General features: G+C 45.9%; 1 protein-coding gene across 1 annotated transcript in view; it reads right to left on the bottom strand.

The window, feature by feature from the left end:
- LOC146201327 (venom peptide isomerase heavy chain-like) overlaps positions 1–15,636 on the bottom strand; it is a 510,925-nt gene extending 495,289 nt beyond the window's left edge. Inside the window, exon 1 of the mRNA XM_084592522.1 lies at positions 15,366–15,636. Coding sequence (XP_084448648.1) covers positions 15,366–15,636 — 271 coding nt within the window. The remainder of the gene's footprint in view (positions 1–15,365) is intronic.
- Positions 15,637–25,159: the final 9,523 nt, after the last annotated feature.

Below are 25,159 nucleotides of genomic sequence, written 5' to 3'. Positions count from 1 at the left end.
ACAATGTGAGCTACTACCTATTATTCCTCCGTCTGTGTGCATGTTAAAGAACAAGGTGAATGTGATTGTTGATGGTTTGCCAACGATGGCGTTGGTAGACACTGGTGCTACAGTTTCAGTAATGAGTTCAGATTTTAAGAACCTTTTAAAGAACAAAGTTACATTTGTTTGGGACAAAACGGCTAATTTGTATGGAGTAAGTGAAGAGTTAATGTATCCGGTTGGGGTATGCAGCGTTAAAGTTTCCTTGGGGGGCACAGTATTTCCGGCGGAGTTTGCAGTACTGCCCCGATCTACACACGACGTAATCTTGGGGATTGACTTCCTGCGCATGTGCGGCGCCACAGTTGATTGTCGAACGGGAGAGCTAAGTGTTAGTGGTTCTCTTTCTCGTGAACTTTTGGAAGAGACGTCAAATTATGAAGACGTTTTGTGTGTGTGTGATGAAGCCGTGTCCAGGTGTCCAGGTGTCCAGTGTGTGTCCAGGTGTCCTGCTCCCGTGCTATTAACGACTCTTTTGAGGCTACGGTGGCGCCTAATAATTTACAGTGCGTAAAGAAAAATGTATTAGTGCCACATTGCTTGGTTCGCGTGAAAGAGGGACGTACCGGACTGTGGACTATAAGTTGTTCATCGGAACCAGTTATTTTTCCAGCCGGCTCCAAACTAGTTTCATGTAGCGCAACTCTCCTGAATCGTGTCGCTGTCGTTACTCCTTCCCTAGACAACCCCGCTACTAACTCACCTGTTGACGAAAAGCTTCTTCCGATGATCAGCGCATCGTTTAACACCTCACAACGACAGATATTGAAGAACCTCTTGTCCCAGCACCTACCCGTTTTTGATTTCGCGCAGTCCGACGGCTCACAACGTTTTCCGCTGTCGCGCGCACGCCACAGGATTGACACGGGATCTGCCCATCCGATCCGTCAAAAGCCGTACCGTGTGTCGCCATCAGAGCGTAAGATCATCACCGAGCAAGTCCAAGACATGTTGAACAGGGGCGTAATACAGGAATCCTCCAGTCCTTGGGCTGCTCCCGTGATAATGGTAAAGAAAAAAGACGGAATATGGAGGTTCTGCAACGACTATCGTCGCCTCAACTCTATCACTAAAAAGGATGTGTATCCTCTCCCGCGTATTGACGATGTCATAGATTGCCTTTTCTCCGCGTCTTATTTCTCTTCAGCTGATTTGCGATCGGGGTATGGGCAGATTCCGATGGACCCTGCTGACAAGGAAAAAACTGAATTTGTTACGCCGAACGGCCTATTTGAATTTAACGTGATGCCCTTCAGCCTATGTAATGCGCGGGCCACATTTGAAAGATTTATGGACACAATACTGCGTGGTCTGAAGTGGGAAATCTGCATGTGCTATTTAGATGATGTTATTTTTGGCCGGACTTTTACTGAACATAACACGCGACTCGCTATTGTATTAAATTGCCTGCAGAAGGCTGGCCTTGTCCTGAATTCTAAAATGTCAGAGAATAAAAACCAGCCAAGGGACGAGGACGAAGAAAGACGATGTACACACGGAAGCTGGAACTAACAACTGTGCTTTATTGAAATAATAACATTTCCCAAGAAACCTTGCAAGGCATGCGCAGCTCGACGTCCAACACACAGCATAAAAGTGACAAACAAAAAGCAACGCTTCGGAGATAGCCAAGATACTAGGGTCTTTGAGATAAATAACTTATTTCTTTCTGCATCAACGATATGGATGTTGTGCTAATACAATTATCTCCTTGCATACTTATGTGATAGGCTTCAAGAACTTCGCGCTCTTGCTTACCCTTGCCCCTACCAAGAAATGTGACAGCGGATAACAACCGCAATCCCTACAATGGCGAGACAAAGTTTTAGCTCCACTGATGTGTGACAAAGAGTTGTAATGCTCTCGCAGCCTATCATTAATACACCGGCCAGTTTGGCCGATGTAAACTTTTTCGCATGTTAGAGGGATCTTATAAATAACACGTGTGGCACAAGGAATATAACAATCATCATGTCGCGTCGAGCATACAGGGGCCTTAGATCTGCCATGAGCAACACGAGAACAAAGACTTGGTAGCTTGCAAGGAGCAGAGAAGACAACTTTAACGCCTTGCCTCGCAGCAACTTTTTTGATATTATGGGAAAGTACATGCACGTACGGCATCACCTCAAGAGTAGAGTAGCTTTGACAACCAGGTTGGCCGGCTGCTGGCCGCAGGATTCCCAAATGCACTTCTGAATCCTGTGGCAGAATCGCTGCTACAAAGAGTTAAGAGGGGCAATGAAAAAGTGCCCAAGCTTACTGAAGCTGAATGGAGGAATCTTGAGGTGATGCCGTACGTGCATGGACTTTCCCATAATATCAAAAAAGTTGCTGCGAGGCAAGGCGTTAAAGTTGTCTTCTTTGCTCCTTGCAAGCTACCAAGTCTTTGTTCTCGTGTTGCTCATGGCAGATCTAAGGCCCCTGTATGCTCGACGCGACATGATGATTGTTATATTCCTTGTGCCACACGTGTTATTTATAAGATCCCTCTAACATGCGTAAAAGTTTACATCGGCCAAACTGGCTGGTGTATTAATGATAGGCTGCGAGAGCATCACAACTCTTTGTCACACATCAGTGGAGCTAAAACTTTGTCCCGCCATTGTAGGGATTGCGGTTGTTATCCGCTGTTTTCAAATGTCACATTTCTTGGTAGGGGCAAGGGTAAGGTAGAGCGCGAAGTTCTTGAAGCTTATCACATAAGTATGCAAGGAGATAATTGTATTAGCACAGCATCCATATCGTTGATGCAGAAAGAAATAAGTTATTTATCTCAAAGACCCTAGTATCTTGGCTATCTCCGAAGCGTTGCTTTTTGTTTGTCATTTTTATGCTGTGTGTTGGACGTCGAGCTGCGCATGCCTTGCAAGGTTTCTTGGGAAATGTTATTATTTCAATAAAGCACAGTTGTTAGTTCCAGCTTCCGTGTGTACATCGTCTTTCTTCGTCCTCGTCCCTTGGCTGGTTTTTATTCTCTGACTATGTACCAACTCACCCAGATTTCAACCCTCCTTCTAAAATGTGCCATTTTGGCGAACGTCAAGCGCTGGTACTCGGGCATCTCGTCGACCGCGATGGAGTTCGGCCAGATCCACAAAAGACTGCAGCAGTTGCAGCATTCCAACGACCACAGACTCAAAAGGAGCTCCGCAGTTTTCTGGGGCTGATTCATCCCAAGATTTGCTGACGTCGCCTACCCTCTGACATCCCTTCTACAAAAGGACGTATCTTTCGACTGGACCTAAGATTATGACGCGTCTTTCCGCCAACTAAAGTTTCTGCTTACGTCACATCCCATACTACGGCACTTCAACCCCTCCGCTCCGACTGAAGTCCGCACTGATGCAAGTGGGATTGGTTTTGGCGCTGTGCTTGTGCAACGTTCGGCAACAGGCGAGCATGTAATTGCGTATGCAAGCCATTCCCTCAGCAAACCTGAGCGTAACTACACTTTTACGGAGCAGGAGTGTCTCGCCGTAGTTTTCGCTGTACAGCGGTTTCGGTGTTACCTATACGGACGCCATTTCATGGTTGGGACGGACCATCATGCCCTGTGTTGGCTCGTCAGCCTTCGTGATCCATCTGGTCGTCTGGCACACTGGGCCCTTCGTCTGCAGGAGTATAACTTCACTGTTTCGTACAAGAGTGGCCGCAAGCACGCCGATGCAGACTGTCTTTCACGTCTTCCTCTTCCTACGACCGAATGTGACTCTGGTGATTTCGATCATTACATCGCCTCCGTCGTGCCCGAGTTTCCCGACGCCTCGGCTTTGCGGACTGCGCAAGAGACCGACATAAGCCTCGAGCCCCTGCTTGCGGAGGCGCGGGATTCCACTGCTTCCAGCCCATTTTGTCTCCGTGATGGCCTTTTGTACAAAAAGGCTTACTCAAGCACCGGCACGAAGTTTCTGCTTGTGCTTCCCGAGAGCTACCGCTCGTGCATCTTGCGTGCCATGCACGACGACCCCACTTCCGGTCACCTGGGCTCTGCACGAACGCTTCATCGTGCCCGCGACCGGTTTTATTAGCCAAAGATGCGCCAGACGACTGAGCGATATGTGGCGAGCTGCACTGAGTGCCAACGACACAAACGTCCGACGTCCCCGCCTCAGGGCCTGCTGCATCCTGTAACTCCACCACGTGGCGCATTTGAGAAAATTGGAATCGACCTTATGGGTTCCTTCCCGAAGTCAACCGACGGAAATCGCTGAATCGTGGTTTGTGCCGACTATCTCACCCGCTACTACGAAACGGCAGCTCTTCCTTCAGCCACCGCTCACCACGTATCGCTGTTCTTGCTCCGTTGTGTGATCCTCCGCCATGGACATCCGCGAGTGATCATCAGTGATCGAGGTCCCCAGTTTATGGCAGATGTTGTGGAAGAGCTTCTCCGTTTGTGTTGGTTGCATTTTCGGCATTCCACACCATATCACCCTCAAACCAACGGCTTGACGGAGCGCGCAAACCGCACACTCACAAACATGCTATCTATGTACATTGCATCTGACCACAAGAATTGGAATACTATACTGTCGTTTATAACGTTTGCATTCAAAACTGCAACACATGAGATGACCGGCTACAGCCCGTTCTTTCTGGAATATGCCCGTACTCCTCGGTATTGTCTAGACACCATTCTTCCTTTCTCCGTCCATGAAGAACCGTGCATCGCGGAAACTCTTTGTCGAGCCGAAGAAGCTCGCCGTCTCGCCCGGTTGCGAATTCTCGCTTCGCAAGAGCGTTCGAAAGCTCGGTACAACAGCCGGCATAACCATGTGTCCTACGCCCCTGGAGACTTAGTGTGGCTTTGGCGACCTCTCCGAAAGCGTGGTTTAGCCCAGAAAATGTTGGCGCATTACGCTGGTCCCTACGTTGTGCTTGAGCGCGTCAGTGAAGTGAACTACCAAATAGCACGTATGACAGCCAGTGGTCATCGCTCAGTCAGAACTGAAGCTGCCCATGTCGCCCGGATGAAGCCGTGTCACTCTCGTGGAAACGAATAATTACCTCGCCCGGGGGGCTTCGTCTGCCCAGGGGGGAAATGTGACAGTACAGAAGAAGATGAAGTTTAACACAAGTGAAGGAAAAAGACGGCAAAAAGAGTCTCGTGCCGGACGCACTGTCGTTGACCAGCTGAGCTCCCTGCCCTAACGTCTTGTTGTTCAGCGCTCCGACGTCTTACCCCGTCGTAACAATATTCACGCTCTTTTGGGTCGCATGGAATAAAACTTCAGCTAAACAGTTTTGAAAAAAAAAATGTTTATAATAATGAGCAGCATTATTGGATCCTACGGCACAGCGCATTTATACAGTATGTATAAATGTGCTGTGTTGATTATCTCGAGTATGAGAGCCTCAAGTCTTATGTTGTTGAATAGCTTATGTCAAGTATACTTGCACTAGACTTATTGTAAGCCTTATACTTGCTATCAATAATAAATAAATAAAAATGAAAAAATTAGTTATTTGTATAAAATTCAGCTTTCCACTACAGCATCAAGTCATATATCATTAAACAGCTTGTATCGAGAACGAGATACTGCACTATACGGTTTGCTGGTATTTAGCTAATGAGCTAATGATTTTATTAACAATTAAACTTTAGGCTGCAAACAAAGTCATATATCGTTTAAAACGTCTCTACGAGTAGAATTCAAAATCGAATGGTAAACTACGTAAAACGATGTAAAACCGAACTAACGCGGGTCTCACTAGGGTAAAATAAACGCGTGATAACGTAAGGAGTGCTAAGGGCGCCCGATATTTTTTTTTTTTTTTGACCGCTTGAAAGAAACTAACCTCTGGCGTTGGCACGTGCGTCCCCTCGGTTAGCTATTGGCAGAAACATCTGAAAGAAGACACGATCATTTCTTTGTTTCCTGCACTTCATAAATCCTGCAGCATCATCTTAACACTTTTGCAGCTTAAAATATTTGTCATTTTTCATTTTTTCTCACAGTGCTACCGAAACATTTGAAAGATGTCGTACTAGTTCTAGAAGTCGCAGTGTTAATATCGTTTTCAAATGCTATAATTATCATTAAAGCAACAGACCTAATTGTTTCAGCGTTGGTAAAGCAGGCAACGAATGCCGTTCATTTGGACAGAAAATTTTCATACTGTCAGAGGAGCATACGTCCCGCAATGCAGATTTAAGGGCATATTCTCATCCCGAAACAGTTGTTCGTCAACTGCGGGCTCTAATTTTGAAACTCCGTTTACGGATGTGCAATGCGCGCCGCCGCGCAAGAGTGTTTTTTGGTCCAAGAAGCAGTGAAAAAACCTGGAGAACATTATGATAGCTCGGCCCCGATTACATCCACTCTTATGACAATGTAAGGCAAATGAAACAAGAAATTGGCAGTCTATACAATGGATTTTGACCACAACATGGTTTATTAGGATTTTCCTAAATTCGCATGCGCGCAAGTGCTCGCGAAACGCGCGCGATGCGGTTGCGTTGACCGGCGCCGCGTGCTTTTTGCCCCTTGCAACATGGCCGCCGCTGGCTCGGCCGGCTTCACCCGCTCGCATTTGGCGTCCATGGGGGACCGCCACTCCCGAAGTTCTATATAACCTCCTCGGTGGAAACGCATCCAACGTGCAAGCGGCCATATTGTGAATTTGAAAAGAGCGTGGGTAGCTACCGGCGGCCTCCAGGCGGTGAAATTTTGTTTCAGTTTCATTTTTAGAAAGCACTTGTATGTAATTTCAATTTTAGTGTTATTTTGGTGCTTTATTAAGATATTGGGTAATACAGCAGCGCCGTTTGTGTATAAAAGGCTACAAAGTTACGCAGCCCTACCCTCAGCATATTAGTGATATCTTTGCCCGTAACACCGTAAGGCATATAGGTTGTATCAAGAGGAGGCGATGATTTTATTCCCCAAGACAGACTGAAATACAGACCTGCACAAAAAACAGGGTCCTATGGGAACGCGTGCGCCAACTTTTGTTACCTTTCTCGCCGTTGAGAGCGCTCGGTTAACCTGTTCGTTTGCCATTTCATCATCATCAAATTATAAATTAATTTAAACAAACTGTACCCAAATTTAAAAAAAAAATATCTTTTTCCGAATTATACTTCAAACATTTTGCTTTTTTTGCATTTTAGCGGAGAGTGTTTATTTTTTAAATCTTTTTCTCTAGCCAGAGAACCTACCGCGATTCCGCTTTTTGCGACGGCACTGCAGTTACCCGCTGCGCATGCGCGAAACAGGTGCGTGTGTATTGCAGCGTGGACAGATAATTAAACTATAACGGCGAAGAAAAATAACAAAACTAATCCCCTTCTATTCAACAGATTAACAGTAGCGCCAGGCTGTCTGTAGTGTTCTTTCCCTAACGGCGAAGGCTATGAACTAGAAGGTGCGCGCTGGAGCAGTGCTATCTGTGCAGGTCTGTATTTCAGTCGGTCTTGGTATTCACTGTCGGCTGCCGCGCGGTGGATGATGGGAAAAATGAAGCCTTTCCGCTTTCGGTCCGCCATAGCCATGGCCATCGTCCTCGTCTGTAGAGGTTTCGTTTGGGTAGCTCGGAAGATCCAAGGTGCTGTGAACTCTGTAATTTGCTACAATAATGGTCAGTTGCCCTGTCGGAGGCGGCAATAGGTCCTGCATGTGTAAAAACTCCGAGAACAGTGCAGCTGTCAACGTTTTGGGGTAGACACCTGCTGTGGCGGTTCTTGCACTGTTGCTTCTGCTGCGTCGTTTTGCTAAAGCATTGCCGTGCTTACTGTCCCGCTCGATGTGATATATACGCGGTTGTGTATGTGCAAGTGATCGGGCTTATTCGATGACAACTTCATAAACATGCTACTTTAAACCCTTGGAGGAGAATTTCTTTCGGACTGCTGCCCTTCTGCTCCCGGTACGTGTATGCAACGTAACTGCAAGCGCGCTAAAGCGCTAGAGGAAAGCGAGGAATACTTTCAAGTTATTGCTAGTTACTAATTAGCTCTTGCGATCTTTTTCCTGTGACTGTTGGTACCAGACCAGGCGCTGACCAGACATACCGCTGCGCGCACTACAACCGTCGGGCTAAGATGATCGGGATACAGAAAAGTGCGACGCCCGTTCATGCCTGCTTTGCGGCAGTCAGTCCCTCAGAGACCTCCGGCGTTTTAGTAGCATACATGTTACGCTGTACATGCTTAGGCACCAGGGTGTGGCTGGAATGCTTTCCGCTACAAAAAATAAAAGCAAAATGAAAGTGTCGTTCGTGCATGAATCCGGAGGCGAAGTGCGAAAACGCTGCTCGCGGACGGAAGCAAACGGTGGAAATCCCTGGCTTAAGGGTCACGTCTACAGTGTGCTAGAATATTCTAGCTCACTATAGTCACGCAATGCCAGATCGCGATAGTGCTTCACGATTTTATCCGTCGTGTGACTCCACCACATGTCAACTTTGTATGCGACGACCGGGCGGCGTCGCTCACATGACCAAAAAAAATGGCGGACGGCGCTCGTGCCATGACGTCATGTGAAATGAACTTATTCTCCAACCATAAAATCCCTTTGGTATGCAAGATGTAATTTGCAATGGCACGGATACCTAAGACTTAGAATGTAAGCGAGTTTTGAATGAAACAAATGCCCAAAAAGGTGTTTTTGTGTTTACAGTGAGACTGTTCACTCCTTTAAATTCTTTAATAACGAGCCCCTCATTTCCATTTCAACTGCCTGCCTAATAGCTTGCGAGGGTCTCTGTTCTGGCAGTCTGGTGGTAACAAAGGTAGCGTAAGAGGGTAGTAGCCCAGCTGCCGCCCTCCCTGATGATCACGTGCTATGTGACGCTCGCGATATAACAAGATGTTTCACATCCGCCGCTAGGGATGAGGATGGCGCTGGTGCACGCTGACAGGTTTCGGTTAGTCAACGTAAGTAGCCAAGGAAGTGGAAGGTTGGACAGCCGTTCTCAAGACACAAGACGAAGTCCCTGAGTGGCTTCCGAGAATAAAAGTGTTGCTGCAAATGACTGATTTGTAATGGATCACGCAACCCGAATCGCGTGGTTTTAACCCATGTTGTGTATTTGTCGCGTAATATTCTGCGTGTGTGTGTGGAGTAATGTTCTTTATCTGTTAAATCTGATAATAAATTAGGCAATAAAGAAAAAAAAAGTCGATGTAGCTCAGTTGGAAGACCACTGGACGCGAAATTCGGAGGTCGTGGGTTCGACTCTCACCATCAGCGCGTTGTTTTTCCTTCCGCTATGCATTTAATGTTCTTTATCTCCATAATCACTATAAGACTAATTCCTCTCAGTGCCAACGGTATAAACATAAAAAGAAAAAAAAACGACCTTTACCTTGCCCTCGTAGACTTCGCTCCTTGAAATATATATTGTGAGGCAGTGTGCAAAATAGTCGGAGCTTTTTCATCAAAATGGCAAAGGACGGAATCCGAAGTCAGAGCACGCTTCAGAGTTTCAAATTCTTTTTCGGAAGCAGGAGTCCAGACGAAAGGCGTGTCGGTGTGAAGAAGCGCATGTAAAGGTGAGGCAATAGAGACGAAATTGCGGAGGAATCTGCGGAAGTATGATGCCAAGCCGAGGAAACTGCGGAGATCTTTGACCCGAGTCGCACGGGGAAAGTGCAGCGCAGCAGCGATTTTTTCACGGTCAGGCTTAATTCTTTAGCTGCTTACGAGATGGCCAAGCACTTTAATGGATTTTGATGCAAAACGGCATTTCTTCGTGTTTAGCTATAGGCTAGCACTGGAAAGATCTGTCAAAACTTTATCGAGACAAGTAAGGTGATCAGAAAATGACGAAGAAAAAAATCATCATCTTCATCATCATCATCAGCCTGACTACACCCACTGCAGGGCGAAGGCCTCTCCCATATTTCTCCAATTAGCCCTGTTCTGTGCTAGCTGCATCCACTTGACCCCTGCGAACTTCTTAACCTCATCCGCCGACCTAACTTTCTGCCTCCCCCTGCTACGCTTTCCTTCCCTTGGAATCCAGTTTGTTACCCTAAGCGACCATCAGTTATCCTCTCTTCACCCTACATGTCCTGCCACTGCCCATTTCTTCTTCTTAATTTCCCCTAGAATGTCAGTAACATGAGTTATTTCTCTGACCCACTCTGCCCGCTTTCTATCTCTTAATGTTACCCCTACCACTTTTCGTTCCATAGCCTTCTGGGTTGTCCTCAACTTAAGTAGAACTCTCTTGGTTAGCCTCCACGTTTCAGCCCCATAGGTGAGTACAGGTAAGATGCAACTGTTGTATACTTTCCACTTGAGTGATACCGGTAAGCTGCTAGTCATAATCTGCGAGTGCTTGCCAAAAATGCGCTCTATCCTAATCTTATTCTTCATATTTCCTTTTCATGGTCCGGATCTGCGGTTACTACCTGCCCTAAGTAGACATATTCGCATACTACTTCCAGTGCCTCGCTACCTAACGTAAACTGCTGTTCCTTCCCGAGGCTGTTGAACATTACCTTAGTCTTTTGCATATTGATTTTTAAGCCTACCTTTCTACTTTTCCTGTCTAGGTCATCAATCATTAATTGCAGTTCATCCCCCGAATTACTTAGCAAGGCAATGTCACCAGCGAAACGCAGATTATGTAGGTATTCTCCATCTACCCTTATCCCTAACTGCTCCCATTCCAAGTCTCTGCATACCTCCTCTAAGCAAGCTGTGAATAGCACTGGGGAGATCGTGTCTCCTTGCCTAACTCCTTTCTTTATGGGAATTTTGTTACTTTCTTTATGCAGAACTATGGTTGCTGTGCAGTCCCTATATATATATCTTCCAGCACTTTCACGTACAGCTCATCTACCCCCTGATTTCGCAATACCGGCATCACCACCGAAGTTTCAACTGAATCAAATGCTATGTATAAGGGCTGGTTATATTTCGAGCATTTTTATATCACCTGGTTGATGGTATGGATATGATCGATAGTAGAGTACCGTTTCCGAAAACCTGCTTGATCCTTTGCTTGATTGCAGTCTAAGTTTGTCCTGATTCTAGCGATAACCTTAGTAAATACCTTCTACGTAACAGACAGTAAGCTGATTAGTCTGTAATTTTTAAGGTCCTTAGAGTCCCCTTTCTTATAAATGAGGATAATGTTTGCATTGTTCCATGGTTCCGGTACCGCCGATGACACCAGGCACTGCGTATACAGGGTGGCCAGTTTTTCTAGCACGATATCCCCCCCGTCTTTTAACAAATCTGTAGTTATCTGAACCTCTCCAGCTTATTTCCCCCTTTTCATAGTTTCTAATGCTTTCTTGACCTCGTCCTTCATCACAGGTGGAACGCCTGACTGTTTTTCCCTACCGCCAATCTCATTACGGTCCTCACTACTAAGGCTGCTGTAGAGATCTGTATAGAACTCCTCGGATACCTTGACTGTCTTGTCCATATTCGTGATGAGGTTGCCCGCCTTGTCCCTTATCGCATACATCTGGTTTTTGCCTATGTCCAATTTCTTCTTTAACGCTTCAAGGCTTCCTCCGTTCTTTACAGCATGCTCAATTTTCTCCATGTTATACTTCCTTATATTGGCCACCTTGCGCTTATTGATTAGCTTTGATATCTCTGCCAATTCTATCTGGTCTGTTAGATTGGAAGCTTTCATACTCTGGCGTTTCTTAATCAAATATTTCGTCTCCTTAGACAGCTTACCGGTACCCTCCCTAACTAGCCTACCGCCTACTTCTACAGCGCACTCAGTAATGATATCTCTGAAATTATTGTTCATTCCTTCTAGGGTAATTTCGCCATCCTCAGTTAGAGTTGAATATCTATTCTGTAGCGAGATCCTGAACTCCTCTGCCCTCCCCTTCACCGCTAATTCGTTGATGGGTTTCTTTCTTTCTAATCTGTTGCGTTCCTTCTTCAGATTTAGGCTAATTCGGGACCTCATCATCCTGTGGTCACTGCATCGCACTTTTCCGATTACCTCGACATCTTGTATAATGGCGGGGGTTGAACACATTATGAAGTCGATTTCATTTTTAGTCTCTCCGTTAGGACATTTCCATGCCCATATCCGGTTCTTCCGTTTGCTGAAGAAGGTATTCATTATTCTTAAGTTACTGCGCTCTGCAAACTCAACTAGTAACTCCCCCCTGCTATTCCTAGAACCAATGTCATAGTCACCTACTACCTGGTCTCCTGCCTGCTTTTTCCCTACCTTGGCATTGAAGTCGCCCATTAGTACAGTATACTGCGCCTTTACTTTTCGCATTGCCAATTCTACATCTTCATAGAAGCTTTCAACTGCCTGGTCATCATAACTACATGTGGGTGCATAGGCCTGTATAACCTTCAGTTTATAACGCTTATTAAGCCTAATTACAAAAGAACTGTGATTTGAGCTAGTTGGTGCATCATTTTTTTTTAAATACACAGCGCAACAAACATAGGACAAGCGAGTAGACGGGAACAGCGCTGACTATCAACTGCATGATTTATTGAAAGAACACGAATATATACAAAAATGCTCTGACACCCAAGTGCGCATGTTCGCAGATAAAACAACATTTTACTTTAACCAGTTTTGTCAAGATATGAAATTTCTCGGGGATGAATGATAACAGATGGGGTGCTTACGCATGTGTCAGAATTCTTGTGAATGAGATAGGCCTCTTTTAATTCTCGTGTTAATTTCTCTCTGTGTTTGTACAACACTGTAGTTTCTTTGAACAGGGGAGTGCAAGGAGGGTGCAAAGGGGGCTTTTGTCTACATTCCTTGTGGTGTAGTACCTGGTTCGATGACGGGGCGTTTTCTAGGGAGTTTTCATGTTCTCTTAGCCTTCTGTTAAGATACCTTCCTGATTGACCAATGTAATCTTTGCCGCAAGTAAAAGGCACTCTGTACACCACTCCTTCTGTGCACGGAAGAAAAGCTACATTATGTTTTACCTGGCATCCGCCACGACCTGCACGTCGTTTTTTGTCATTTATTTTTCGGTCTACTTTAGCGCAAATGCCGCCAAGTTTTATGGGCGCAGAAAACATGACCTGTACTCCATACCTATGTCCAACTTGCAGTAGGCGATGCGAAATTCCATGCCCATGCGGTATGACGGCAATATTTTTCTTTTTACGGGGTGTCTCATGATCCTGTCGTATTCTAGAGGCCTTTACTTTTTTCAGGACCTTGTTACAAGCAAGCGAGTATACGTCATCAGGGAAGCCTGCTGACCTCAATCTGTCTATCTGATCCCTGAAGCTATACATGTAGGCATGGTGGCAGGATTTTACAATTGATGACCCTATGCATGACACAGCTTTACCACACTTCACTAATTTTGAATGGCCAGATTTAAAATTGAGCAAAGGCTTCTTCGATTTTGGTGCAAACGCCCAGCAGACGTGATTTTTCCCTAAATTTAACCTTAAATCAAGAAAGGGAAGAATGTCACAAGACGGGGATTTGAATGTGAAGTTTTGGCCATTTCCGCAGTCTTGAAAATCTTTTAGAACGTCTTCGACGCACTGTGAAAGGTCGTGCGCTTCTACAAACAGAAGGTAATCGCCCACGTATCTGAACACTTTTTTCACAAAGGGAGGAACATTATTATTGATGGCTTTGTCAACATAACTTAGATAAATTTCACTTAAAATTGGTGCCACACTTAACCCAATGCACACGCCTGTTTTTTGTAAATACAATTGGCCCTCAAACTGAAAAATGTTGCACTCCCCTGTTCAAAGAAACTACAGTGTTGTACAAACACAGAGAGAAATTAACACGAGAATTAAAAGAGGCCTATCTCATTCACAAGAATTCTGACACATGCGTAAGCACCCCATCTGTTATCATTCATCCCCGAGAAATCTCATATCTTGACGAAACTGGTTAAAGTAAAATGTTGTTTTATCTGCGAACATGCGCACTTGAGTGTCAGAGCATTTTTGTATATATTCGTGTTCTTTCAATAAATCATGCAGTTGATAGTCAGCGCTGTTCCCGTCTACTCGCTTGTCCTATGTTTGTTGCGCTGTGTATTTAAAAAAAAAAAGCCCAGTTACAATGCCTGCCACCCTCCCATTTATACTATAGAATTCATCGATATTGACCACTATATACTTATTGACAAGGAAACCTACTCCTAGTTCTCGCCTCTCCGGTACAGTACATGCCTCATTCGACCTCCCAACTTCACTAAGCCCTATGACATCCCATTTCATACCCTCTAGTTCCTCTAACAGCACTGCTGAACTAGCTTCACTAGCTAGGGTTCTAGCGTTAAACGTTGCCAGGGTCAGTTTCCAATGGCGGCCTGTCCAGCGGAGCCAGAAGTTCTTAGGACCCCCCGCTGCATCGCAGGTCTGACCGCCGCCGTGGTCAGTTGTTCCGCAGCAGCTGGTGACTATATAGGGGCTGGGGTTTCACGGAGCTTATCATGAGAGGTTGCGGCCAATTACTGCACCAGGGTGGCCAACTCCTGTTCTGGTGAGGGAGTGCGTTGCCGGAGAGGTGTTCACCGGCATCAGGTCGCACCTCAAACCTGTTTATGCAATTCCATCGACACGCGGACTTTTTTTTTTTATCCGTTGGAGAATTGCGTGGCACCGGGATTTGAACCCCGGTCCTCTTGCATGCGAGGCGGATGTTCTACCGCTACGCCACCGCTGATGTCATCTAAGTAACACAGACATATTTTCCATTTGAGGCAGCAGAGAACTGTGTCAATCATGCGCTCAAATGTAGTAGAAGCGTTGCAGAGTCCAAATGGCATTACATTGAATTCGTATAAACCGTCCGGTGTTGCAAAAGCGGTCTTCTCTTTATCCTCTTCATGTATTGGGATCTGCCAGTAGCCTGATCGTAAGTCAAGGCTGGAGAAAAATTGGGCACCTTGTAAAGAATCAAGGGCGTCCTCAATTCGAAGGAGGGGATACACATCCTAGCGAGTGATTCTATTTAGAGCACGGTAATCTACACAAAAACGAACCGAACAGTCCTTTTTTTTGCACTAGCACAACAGGCGATGAGAGGAACTGGACGATGGGCGTATGATGTTGCGTGCAAGCATGTCAGCAACATTTTCCTGAATAACCTTGCGCTCGGTTGAAGACACACGATGTGGCGAAAATGTGACGGGGAGCGACGACGCGATGGCCGTGCTGTCATAGACCGGTCAGGGGAAGTCGACGGAGATGAAGAAAGACGGAGGTCATTATCGGTGTAATAGTATCGAGGAGGAAGCTGGTAGGCGTCCCCACGTCGAACGTACCCGTAGCTCGCACGCTCATCTCGCAGTCGTCGGCGACAGAAGCGTGTTACATGGCCGCGGATGCCGCGGTAGAAACACACTGGACGTGGTGGGAGAGGCCGCCAGTTACCATACACCGGTTGTCGCGGGGACAGGGCGGTGAGGCTGGGTAGCACAGGCGCGTGATGGGCAGGAGAACAAGGAGGAGCTGCTGCAGTGACTTCAGCATACGTTGGAACGTAGGGAGGGGCTGGAGGTTCTTTAGCCATGGAACGATTGAATGAAACAAGCTCCTCCTTGATAATGCCACGCAACTCAGGAGATTGAACAGATGGGCGGGAGAAAGCAGGCACCGACGAAACATCATTGTGCAGCTCTTCCTGTATAATAGAGCGGATCATGGTGCGCAGATCAGCTTCGGAAATTTGGCTCGGATCCCAGGTGTTATTGAGGAGGCGCGACTGTAGATAGTCAAGTCGCTGGCCAGTGGCACGAATGTCCGCCACCGTGGCGGGATTTTGGGCAGCAAGAGCTGCGTAGGCAAAAGAGCCAATTCCTTTTAAAATATGGCCAACACGTTCAGCTTCGACCATCGCATTGTTGAATCGCCGGCAAAGGGTGAGTACGTCCTCGATATAGAATGTGTATGTTTCTTCTGGAAGCTGCACGCGGGTCTCTAGCTTCTTTTGGAAAGAGGCCGGACCAGCACCAATAGTTCCAAAGATTTGGCGGATCTGTGTCGTGAACTGAAGCCAGTCAGAAACGGCGTCCTCATGGTTGAGGAACCACGTCTTAGCCACGTCACTAAGGTAACATGAGACGTTGAGTAGCTTCATAGAAGCGTCCCAGCCGTTAAAAGCGCTGACCCGATCGTATTGTTGTAGCCACTCTTCGACGTCGTCTCCGCGCAGACCGGCGAAAACAGGAGGGTTGCATTGACGTGAGGTAACTGACCATGTTGGATGTGTCTAATGGTGAGGAGGAAGTGCACCATGGGACATCAGCTGTGCAGAAGAGGCATGGGCAGCCGTCGGATGCACATCGGTAGCGACAGGTGCCGGAACGGTACTCAGAGTCGGCAGATGTGACTGCGCCATGACGGTTGATGTGCCGCAAAGAACACGACCGGAACGGAGCTCCAGGTGGTGTCGCGTTGAGGACGCTGGGATCAGGACTCACCTCCAGCACTTGTGAGGCGGAAGACGCACCAGCAAATTCACCGTTCTATTTCAGATATAGGCCGACGCAGCAGCTACCGACTAGCCACAGCTCATCAACATTTCGTCATCTTCGCACGACACAATCACCGATGATGATTATGCACAGATGAAGATGAAGTTCGCTCACAGTGCTTACAAGATATATATATATATTGGCCTCGAGATCGAGCAGAGTCGCCACTTTGCGGCCTAGTGGCGAAACCTAGTCAGTGTGGATGGGTTTTCACGTCGCGTGCTAGCCCGCAGTAATTTACGCGCGCGCATGCGGCGTATACAGGAGTGTTTTTTTTTCGCAGTTCCTGTGAGCTTTTGCTTACTTATATGCCTCTTGCATAATAAATATGAACAGTCTATAATCTTACGCTTCATTAAAAAAATATACTTGCCCGTATCGAGCATGTCATGCTTGGAGAAGGACATCATCCATCGCGGTCTTCGGCGCTTGAGATCCTTTCACATGCAATGCCTCAAACGAAGTGGTACTGTCGTTACCGCCGTGTCAAAAGCAAAACAGGTCATTGCCGTCAATAGAAGTTTGTGCAAACGCTCAGAAATCGCATATTCCCGTTTCTGTTTGTAATACCGCAGCTACTAAAACGTATGCCACCGCAGACTGCTTCATACAGCTGAATGCAGTTTGAACAGACCACTCTATGCCTACTATGCCGTCTGTATGCACGATAGAGTTGTGTGAGTACTTTTTTTCTTTCTTTTTTTTTCTTTTAAACCTCTGTCGCGGTGTCTCAATGGTAAGAGCGCTCGAAAGCTGATTTCGAGAACGGGGGATTCAATCACAACCGTTTCGAAAGGCGTTCCTCTGCTGTGGGATTTGACTGCACAATAAACAATCCCACGTGGTAAATGTGTTAATAATGAAAAAAAAAAAAAACGACACCGAAACCAGCCTCTGCAATCATCCTTCATAGCCGATGCCGCTTTCATGCGTTAAACCCGGGCCAATATGCATTTCTTTTCTTTTCTTTTGTTGTTGAAGGCTTCTGTGCATCCGTAAAAGTTTTAGTGAGCACATTTTGCTTTAGAGAAATGCTCGAATGTTTGGGAAACATATTCCCTGCACCTAATTGTCACCCTAAATATTACATAACACACCTAGATCAATGTACTTCACTGGTAGCCTATTATGATCTTTATAACCCCTTTTCGTCCAAGTGCTGTCTTCCGACAAAACTCATCATTTCTGACAAGGGGACTAAAACAGCTTCATGCGGGCTTGAATATCAGTGTTTAGTTCGGGAATAAATACATTTTTATAGTCGCATGATAAGATGACCTCCATTTCTTTCGGAATAGTTTTATATCTGGCATCTGTTTTGGAAGCAACCCTAATATTTTACTTCGCATAAGATTTAGTCACTGCTAAATAATTAGTGATAAAGAAATTTTCAGCCTGTAAAATTGCTTCCCAGAACATGACAGTGCCCATGCGCAGTTTATAACGATGTCCTCGCAGCGAGTAATTCGTAGCTTGCACTTTAACGTTACTGAAAATTAATCGCTGATTATTGTATATTCTGCCAAGTGTGTAAAAGTTCTCTCACATGGTGAAATTTATTCGCATTGCAAAACAAAATAATTCTACTAATTTACCGTTATATATGAAATCACACACATAATAAATCCCTTATACTTTCCTCGGTTTCAGGAAATCATTTACAGTTAGTGGCGCATGAATTAATACACTATCACATTCTATGACAGTGGCAGCAAAAAGCATCTCGGCAAATTCAATCCACTCAGCTCTGTACACGTGAACAATCAGCTTTCCTGTGCGGCGAGGTTTCCTGTATAGTGTCGGCGTGATCTCATTTTTGGGGAATACTTGTGCGTGGTTGTCTGGGCCAGAGTTGATGTGCACTCAGTCTAAAGCAACTCGCCATGCAGCGCGCTGCCAATTCTACATTTCACCTGCTTAATCCTAGAGTCAAGTACGAGATATTGAACCAGGCTTTCTCGATTCAATCTAAATTACTCCACGTCAGAGCACGAACCTTGTATCTGCGTGGGCTTGACACTGCATTCGCCGGTCTCACTTGCATGAGACACGCGCAAACTGTTTAAAAGTCGATAAGAAAAAGAAAGCTGTCATTAGGCAGGCCCAAGCATTAGGCGCGTGAGCGCGTACAGCGCAAGAAACGTACAAAGTAAATCTAGAAGACTGGTGGTTGCGTGCTTTGTTTTCCTAAAATCCGCTCTTCTTCTGCTGCATTGGCGAAATCCTTGGATTTTTTTTCTGTAATATTGCAGAAATACTGCACAAGACACGTTTTCATCGCCAACAAACCCGCCGTAAACTCGGAAGCAGACCTACGCAGCGTGCGTTTCTGCGAGCGCCGCCGGCTGCCGATCCACACTACCGAAATGACGGTGGCGTGGCGCCACCGTCATTTCGGTAGGTCGACCTCTAGGTCGACCTCGCGGTGGCGTATATATATATATATATATATATATATACATATATATATACACACCGGGTGTCAAAGCTAACTTTAACCAAGTGTTACAAAATTAAATATTTGCGTTATAGGTCAGTGAAACCAGTTGCATACAACTGCCAGCCTCCTTGTGCAACATAGGTAATTTTTTGTTTTGCAATTACTTAATTAGCTAATTGCGTTAATTTTTCTAACTTACTAAATATTCACCTTAGACCAAAAATGTGAATTGGAAAGTTGTAGAGCTCCTTCAGAAACCCCTATTACATTAATCGCGATAAAGAAAGTCTCACGTGTATCTTTTTTTCCGGGCTCAAAAGAAATCCCACGAAATACAAATAATACCACGTGACTAGCGCATTTGAGCGCCACGATTGTGGTGCTCTCAGTCGTGGTTTGAGCGAACGAAATCAGCTGCGGCCGCGACCCGACGGTCCGGTTGCAGCGGCAGGCTGAAATGTTGGCGATGGTTGGAGCGAGCTCGAGCTCGCCCGTCGCCACCGCGATCTTGGCAAGGCCTGCGCACCCCAGCAGCCTATGTCACGACAGGCGGATAACGATAAGCTACCGGCAAATGAAGGTGCGAGCGCGAATTTGAGTCTAGTCACATAATGTCATCTCGAAGACTGAATCTGTACGCGCAGGTCCAGTGGCTGATACCTTATCGCTCATCCGTTTGTCGTGACGCTCGGTGATGGGAGAGAAGGTGATGCAAAGGCCTTGTTAGAATCTCGGTGGTGTCGGCTCGCCGCGCTCGCTGCTACTTGCACCGTCACGTGGGCCGGCTGTTTTACGCGGGCGAAGAAGCCATCGCAGGTATACCGGCCTGCTACTTTAACGGGGCAGAGGAGAGACGGTCACAGTTAATTTCGTTCGCTCAAACCACGACTGAGATCCCCACAATCGCGGCGCTCAAATGCGCTAGTCATGTGGTATTTGTATTTCGCGGGCTTTCTTTTGAGCCCGGAAAAAAGGATACATATGAGACTTTCTTTACCTATAATAATGGAATGGGGGTTTCTGAATGTGCTCTACAACTTACCAATTCACATTTTTGGTGTAAAGTTAATATTGAATAAATTAGAAAAAATAACATAATTAGCCAATTGCAAAACAAAAAATTGCCTTTAGTGCGCAAGGAGGCTGGCAGATGTATGCAACAGGTTTTACTGACCTACCTTAAATATATTATTGTGTAATCCTTGCTTCAAGTTAGCTGGGACACCCGGTATATATATATATATATATATATATATATATATATATATATATATATATATATATATATACATTGTAAGCACTGTGTGGCGCTTCATCTTCCACACGGCTGAACGTGCTGCTTCATCTTCATCCTGCTCCCTCTTTTAGATACCCATCGTCATCGCGGAGTGTGTTTGGCATGCCCAGCTTTCTGGGACATGTACTACTCACGCCATCTACCGGCGGGTGGCGGCTACAGGGTGCCTTACTTAATGGGAACGGGTACAAAAAAATACGTAAAACGTGAACAAAAAGCACGTACGCAAAATGATTTCGGGATTTATGTAATATATAGTTAGCCGAAGATTGTGCCGAAGTTTCAGCTCTGTGCTCTTGTTACACGAGCTTCCCAGCGCGTCTGAATATTATGCATTGCTTCCTATGGCAAGGCACCAAAATTTCCCTCTTTTTTAGACTTTGAAACTGTATAGCGTCGTAACGCGGATAGATATCGAAAATGATTCCCGGTTTTAGGTACCCTAACATATGCTGATTAAAATGGTTTGCGTCGATCTGGCATAGATTTAATCATGCAGCTTCCTGGGGCCGTTTTATGTGCAACCTGATGTCGCCTCGCATATGAAACACGGCGCCTGCAGTGGGCAGTTACGCAGAGGAGATGGTTGGGTGATTCCATCTAAGATAGATGAAAGCGTGGCTTGTCGAAATTTTTGTGTGATGTTTCCTGATGTTTAAGCAAAAAAAATATCTGCAACTGGTTTTAATCCATTTTTGTTTTCTATAAGCACCGGTTATAATTAATGGCCAAGAGGTCTGGCGCCGCAATTAAATGCTCTGCTGTTTGGCTAAGTTTTTATGAATGACATTAAATGTTAAAGTTATGTAAATAAAATCGTTCGACTACATATCAAAATGTCTTTATTTCCACTCAGTTATTTTTATTTTTGTTTTTTATAGCGACATTTTTAACGAAACGTCGGCCCAGAAAACGACTTTTTTTGCTATTTTGCGTATCTAAATAAAAAAAAGGTTACTACAAAGCAGCAGTAATGCGCATTATATTTCATGGAAACTTATCTATCAAACTGCCAGCGCTCCTATCTAACGTTTCCGATTAAGCGTTATGATCGGGCTAACTTCAACAAACGCTGCGCAATGGAAAATTCGGACAACAATGAAAATACTTTGTATTTCATAAAATTTGTCCACATATTATCCTCTACATCAGCTTTCATAATCACTAAAATCTTATTGCCTAATTTCATTGCACTAATAGTTATGGCTTTTTAATGAGGTCCCTGCGCAAGGCTCAGTGCGCAACGCGGGTTGTAGAGTCTACGGGGTTATTCCAAGCCAACTCATCCAGACATTGCACTCGACCATCTTCGGTTTCTTTTTAAAAAATTATGGCCTGTTGTATTACTGTGATGAATATTATCCTGGCCTTGTATTAGCGGAAAAACATTTTCCAACGTGGCCGCTGTTTGCAAACGGAGCGACACCTAGCCGCACAATCAAATTTGTAAAAATTAAAGTTCTTGACGCACAACTTTAAACATTTACACCCAAATAAAACAAACATGTTTAAAATGAGTGCACATACAGATTATTTATTATAAATAAAACGCGCATAATTATGATTTACAAACATTTCAAGCTCTGAAAGTTATATTTCGTTCTACTGTATATCCTTTCCAGGAGGCACTCGAAGCAGTGGAATAGGTCTCTGTCCATGCCATCGCAGTCAACCGCATCGCCCCTGTTAGGCAAGCTGCTAGCTTTACTAGAAAAAGGCAGTTCGTTTTGAAAAGGGGAATATAGTGCGAAAATAAAATATTTTATTACACACTGTCCTATGCAACAATCGGAAACAAAATTTGTGCAGTCAGAATCACCGCGTCATTAGAATGTATTGCTGTTACATATAGAACCTAAACAGTCCACTACAGATGTCACTATAATATGAACGTAGCTAAAAACATTTCACAACAGACAGGACACATAAAAGAAGCAATGCTTTAAGAAAAAAGAAGGAAGGCATACTTCTTGTCGGTTAGCAAAGAATATCAGTCAGCAAAAGTTGACGTAATTTGAATATAAATATGCTCACGGTTTATACAGCCAATGCAGCTTATGTCAGGCAAAGTAGCAATATCCTTGAGAGTTTCAAATGTTGTGGCTCGAGCTCCCAGATGGTGCAGAAACAACGGTCCAGAACGGCAGACAATCACATGCAGGAATAAGCGTACAAGGGAGTCAGGCCCTCTTAAATAACCTTGGGCGTAGTTTTGGCGCCTTCTTGCAGGACAGGGGTGCTTTCTTCTATCTTCAGTCCTGCTGTACCTGACTGGTGTATTTTCCCTCGCTGGAGACGTCTCCGCAGTCTCACTGACTAGATATTTAGCTTTCGGAATCGCAAGTGTGTGTGTGTGTGTGTGTGTGTGTGTGTGTGTGTGTGTGTGTGTGTGTGTGTGTGTGTGTGTGTGTGTGTGTGTGTGTGTGTGTGTGTGTGTGTGTGTGTGTGTGTGTGTGTGTGTGTGTGTGTGTGTGTGTGTGTGTGTGTGTGTGTGTGTGTGTGTGTGTGTGTGTGTGTGTGTGTGTGTGTGTGTGTGTGTGTGTGTGTGTGTGTGTGTGTGTGTGTGTGTGTGTGTCGCGCGCTCCTGGATCCTAATATATGTATATGTTTATTTATCCACTGCACAGACGAGAGAGAGTTTTCTTCTTGGTCTCAAATTTAGTGCGCCGCCTGTGCTACGCTATGAGCAAGGAGGGCAGGCGTGTGTAGCTGCACGTTCGCTACTCCCAAAAGCACGCTTCAGCCCCATGTCCCATTTCGTTTCTCCGTATCTGTACATGAAGCGCCCCTCTCCACCCATAAAACCTGGGCAGTAAATCTTGCCTGCTTAAAGCACTCGAATGCTGCAGCCTTCGTTCTCTTCGCGCATTTGTCCTGACTCTTGGTGTCATACATCAATATGTCATCGGGAAGGCCAAGTCAGGCAGCCATGTTGGTCACATAGAACTGACAAAACGAATGGCTATGCAGGGAAGAAAAAAGCGACAGTATGGTGCTCTTTGTTCTGGTGCCTGTGACGGGCGTAGCTGGGTTTTAAAGCGAAAAAAAGAATGAACCAAGACCTAAGGATAAGCCCCTTTACCATGCGTTCAGCAGGGAATCTCAGAGTGTGCGAATACGCTTCCAAGAAGAAAGCTATTCCCCTGCCCGCAGTGGCCCAAGTGTCCGAACCCCACTTTGCGGAGACAGACATCTCCGTTTTTTTTTTTTTCTTTTTTTAATATTGTCACGTAGTGGTGACGAGGTCGACAACACAAATGAGGGGTCGATGACTGCACTAAAGAAACTCTTTATTTGGGCTGACTTGTGCCCGCAAAAGGACTAAGCAACTCGGCGGCGGCGATAGAAACAAACGTGCTCGTCGATCGTCGAACAAAGAATGCCCGTCACACTCGGCAACGCTCAATTTAAAGGCTGCACAGAAGAATCTAGATAACGTCGCAAACAGCTACCAGCATGGGCTGGAACATTGTGAAAAGACAAGCGAGTGGCCGGAACCTTCGAGACAGATCTCGGTGCGTCTTGCGCTACAACAAAACTGATAAAGGTGTGACTAGCGACATCGAGCAGTAACAAACAAAGATTACGGAACTGATACGCGGTCCAGAATCAGAGTGATAAGCCTGTATGCCGGCGGCTGTTAAAAAACAACAAATACTGTTTTGAAGGTTTCGCGGCATTACTCCCCCCTTAAAAAAAACATCACCTCGATGTTCCAAAACAAAGAAACTTAAACATAAACACTGCAAAGTTTAAACACCACAGATTCTTTAACGCGCGTAATATGGCTTCAGTCGTACAACATGTACAATTTCTGGGCGTGCGCGTCGCCGTTGTGATGCTGACGTTCCGTCGGGAATGACTTCATAGTCCAGTGGTCCGACGCGGCGAAGGATTTTGTATGGCCCAAAATATCGACGCAACAACTTTTCACTTAATCCGCGACGGCGAATTGGTGTCCAAACCCATACTTGGTCTCCTGGATTGTACTCTGCATGGCGTCGTCGTAAATTGTATCGTCGGCTGTCGGTGCGCTGTTGGTCTTTAATACGCAGCCGTGCGACTCGTCGGGCTTCCTCTGCACGCTGCAGGTAGGCGGCGACGTCAAGGTTGTCTTCGCTGGTTACGTGCGGCAGCATTGCGTCGAGCGTCGTCGTGGGCTCCCTGCCGTACACAAGCTTAAACGGGGTCGCTCTGGTCGTCTCCTGGACTGCCGTGTTATACGCGAAGATCACGTACGGCAAGATGGTGTCCCAGGTCTTGTGTTCAGCGTCGACGTACATAGCGATCATGTCCGCGATCGTTTTGTTCAGGCGCTCCGTGAGGCCATTGGTCTGGGGATGGTACGCAGTTGTTCGTCGATGGCTTGTGTGACTGTATTCCAGGATGGCTTGCGTCAACTCTGCCGTAAACGCCGTTCCCCTGTCCGTGATGAGCACTTCTGGGGCGCCGTGCCGCAAGAGAATTTGTTCGACAAAAAATTTGGCGACTTCTGCCGCGGTACCATTTGGTAGTGCTCTTGCTTCGGCGTAACGGGTAAGGTAGTCAGTGGCCACGATGATCCACTTGTTACCCATAGACGAAGATGGAAAGGGGCCGAGGAGATCCATCCCAATTTGCTGAAAGGGCAGGATTGGGGGCGGAATCGGGTTTAGTAGTCCTGCTGGTCTGATCGGTGGTGTCTTGCGTCGTTGGCACTCACGACACGTCTTCACGTAGTGGGCAACTTCGGCAGGCAGTCGCGGCCAGTAATACTTCTCTTGGATTCGACGCAACGTGCGCGCAAATTCGAGGTGGCCTGCTGTGGGCTCATCGTGCAACGCCTGCAGAATTTCTTGCCGAAGGGTTTTAGGCACTACGAGAAGCTGCGCGGTCTTGTTGGGTGCGAAGTTCTTCTTCACGAGGAGGCCATTGCTTAACGTGAAGGATGATAAATGTCGCCTGAACATACCAG

The sequence above is a fragment of the Amblyomma maculatum genome, chromosome 2 (genome assembly GCF_055883805.1).
Source record: "Amblyomma maculatum isolate TAMU_Amacu chromosome 2, ASM5588380v1, whole genome shotgun sequence".
Taxonomy (NCBI): domain Eukaryota; kingdom Metazoa; phylum Arthropoda; class Arachnida; order Ixodida; family Ixodidae; genus Amblyomma; species Amblyomma maculatum.
This window is presented reverse-complemented; position numbering and strand designations above follow the sequence as displayed.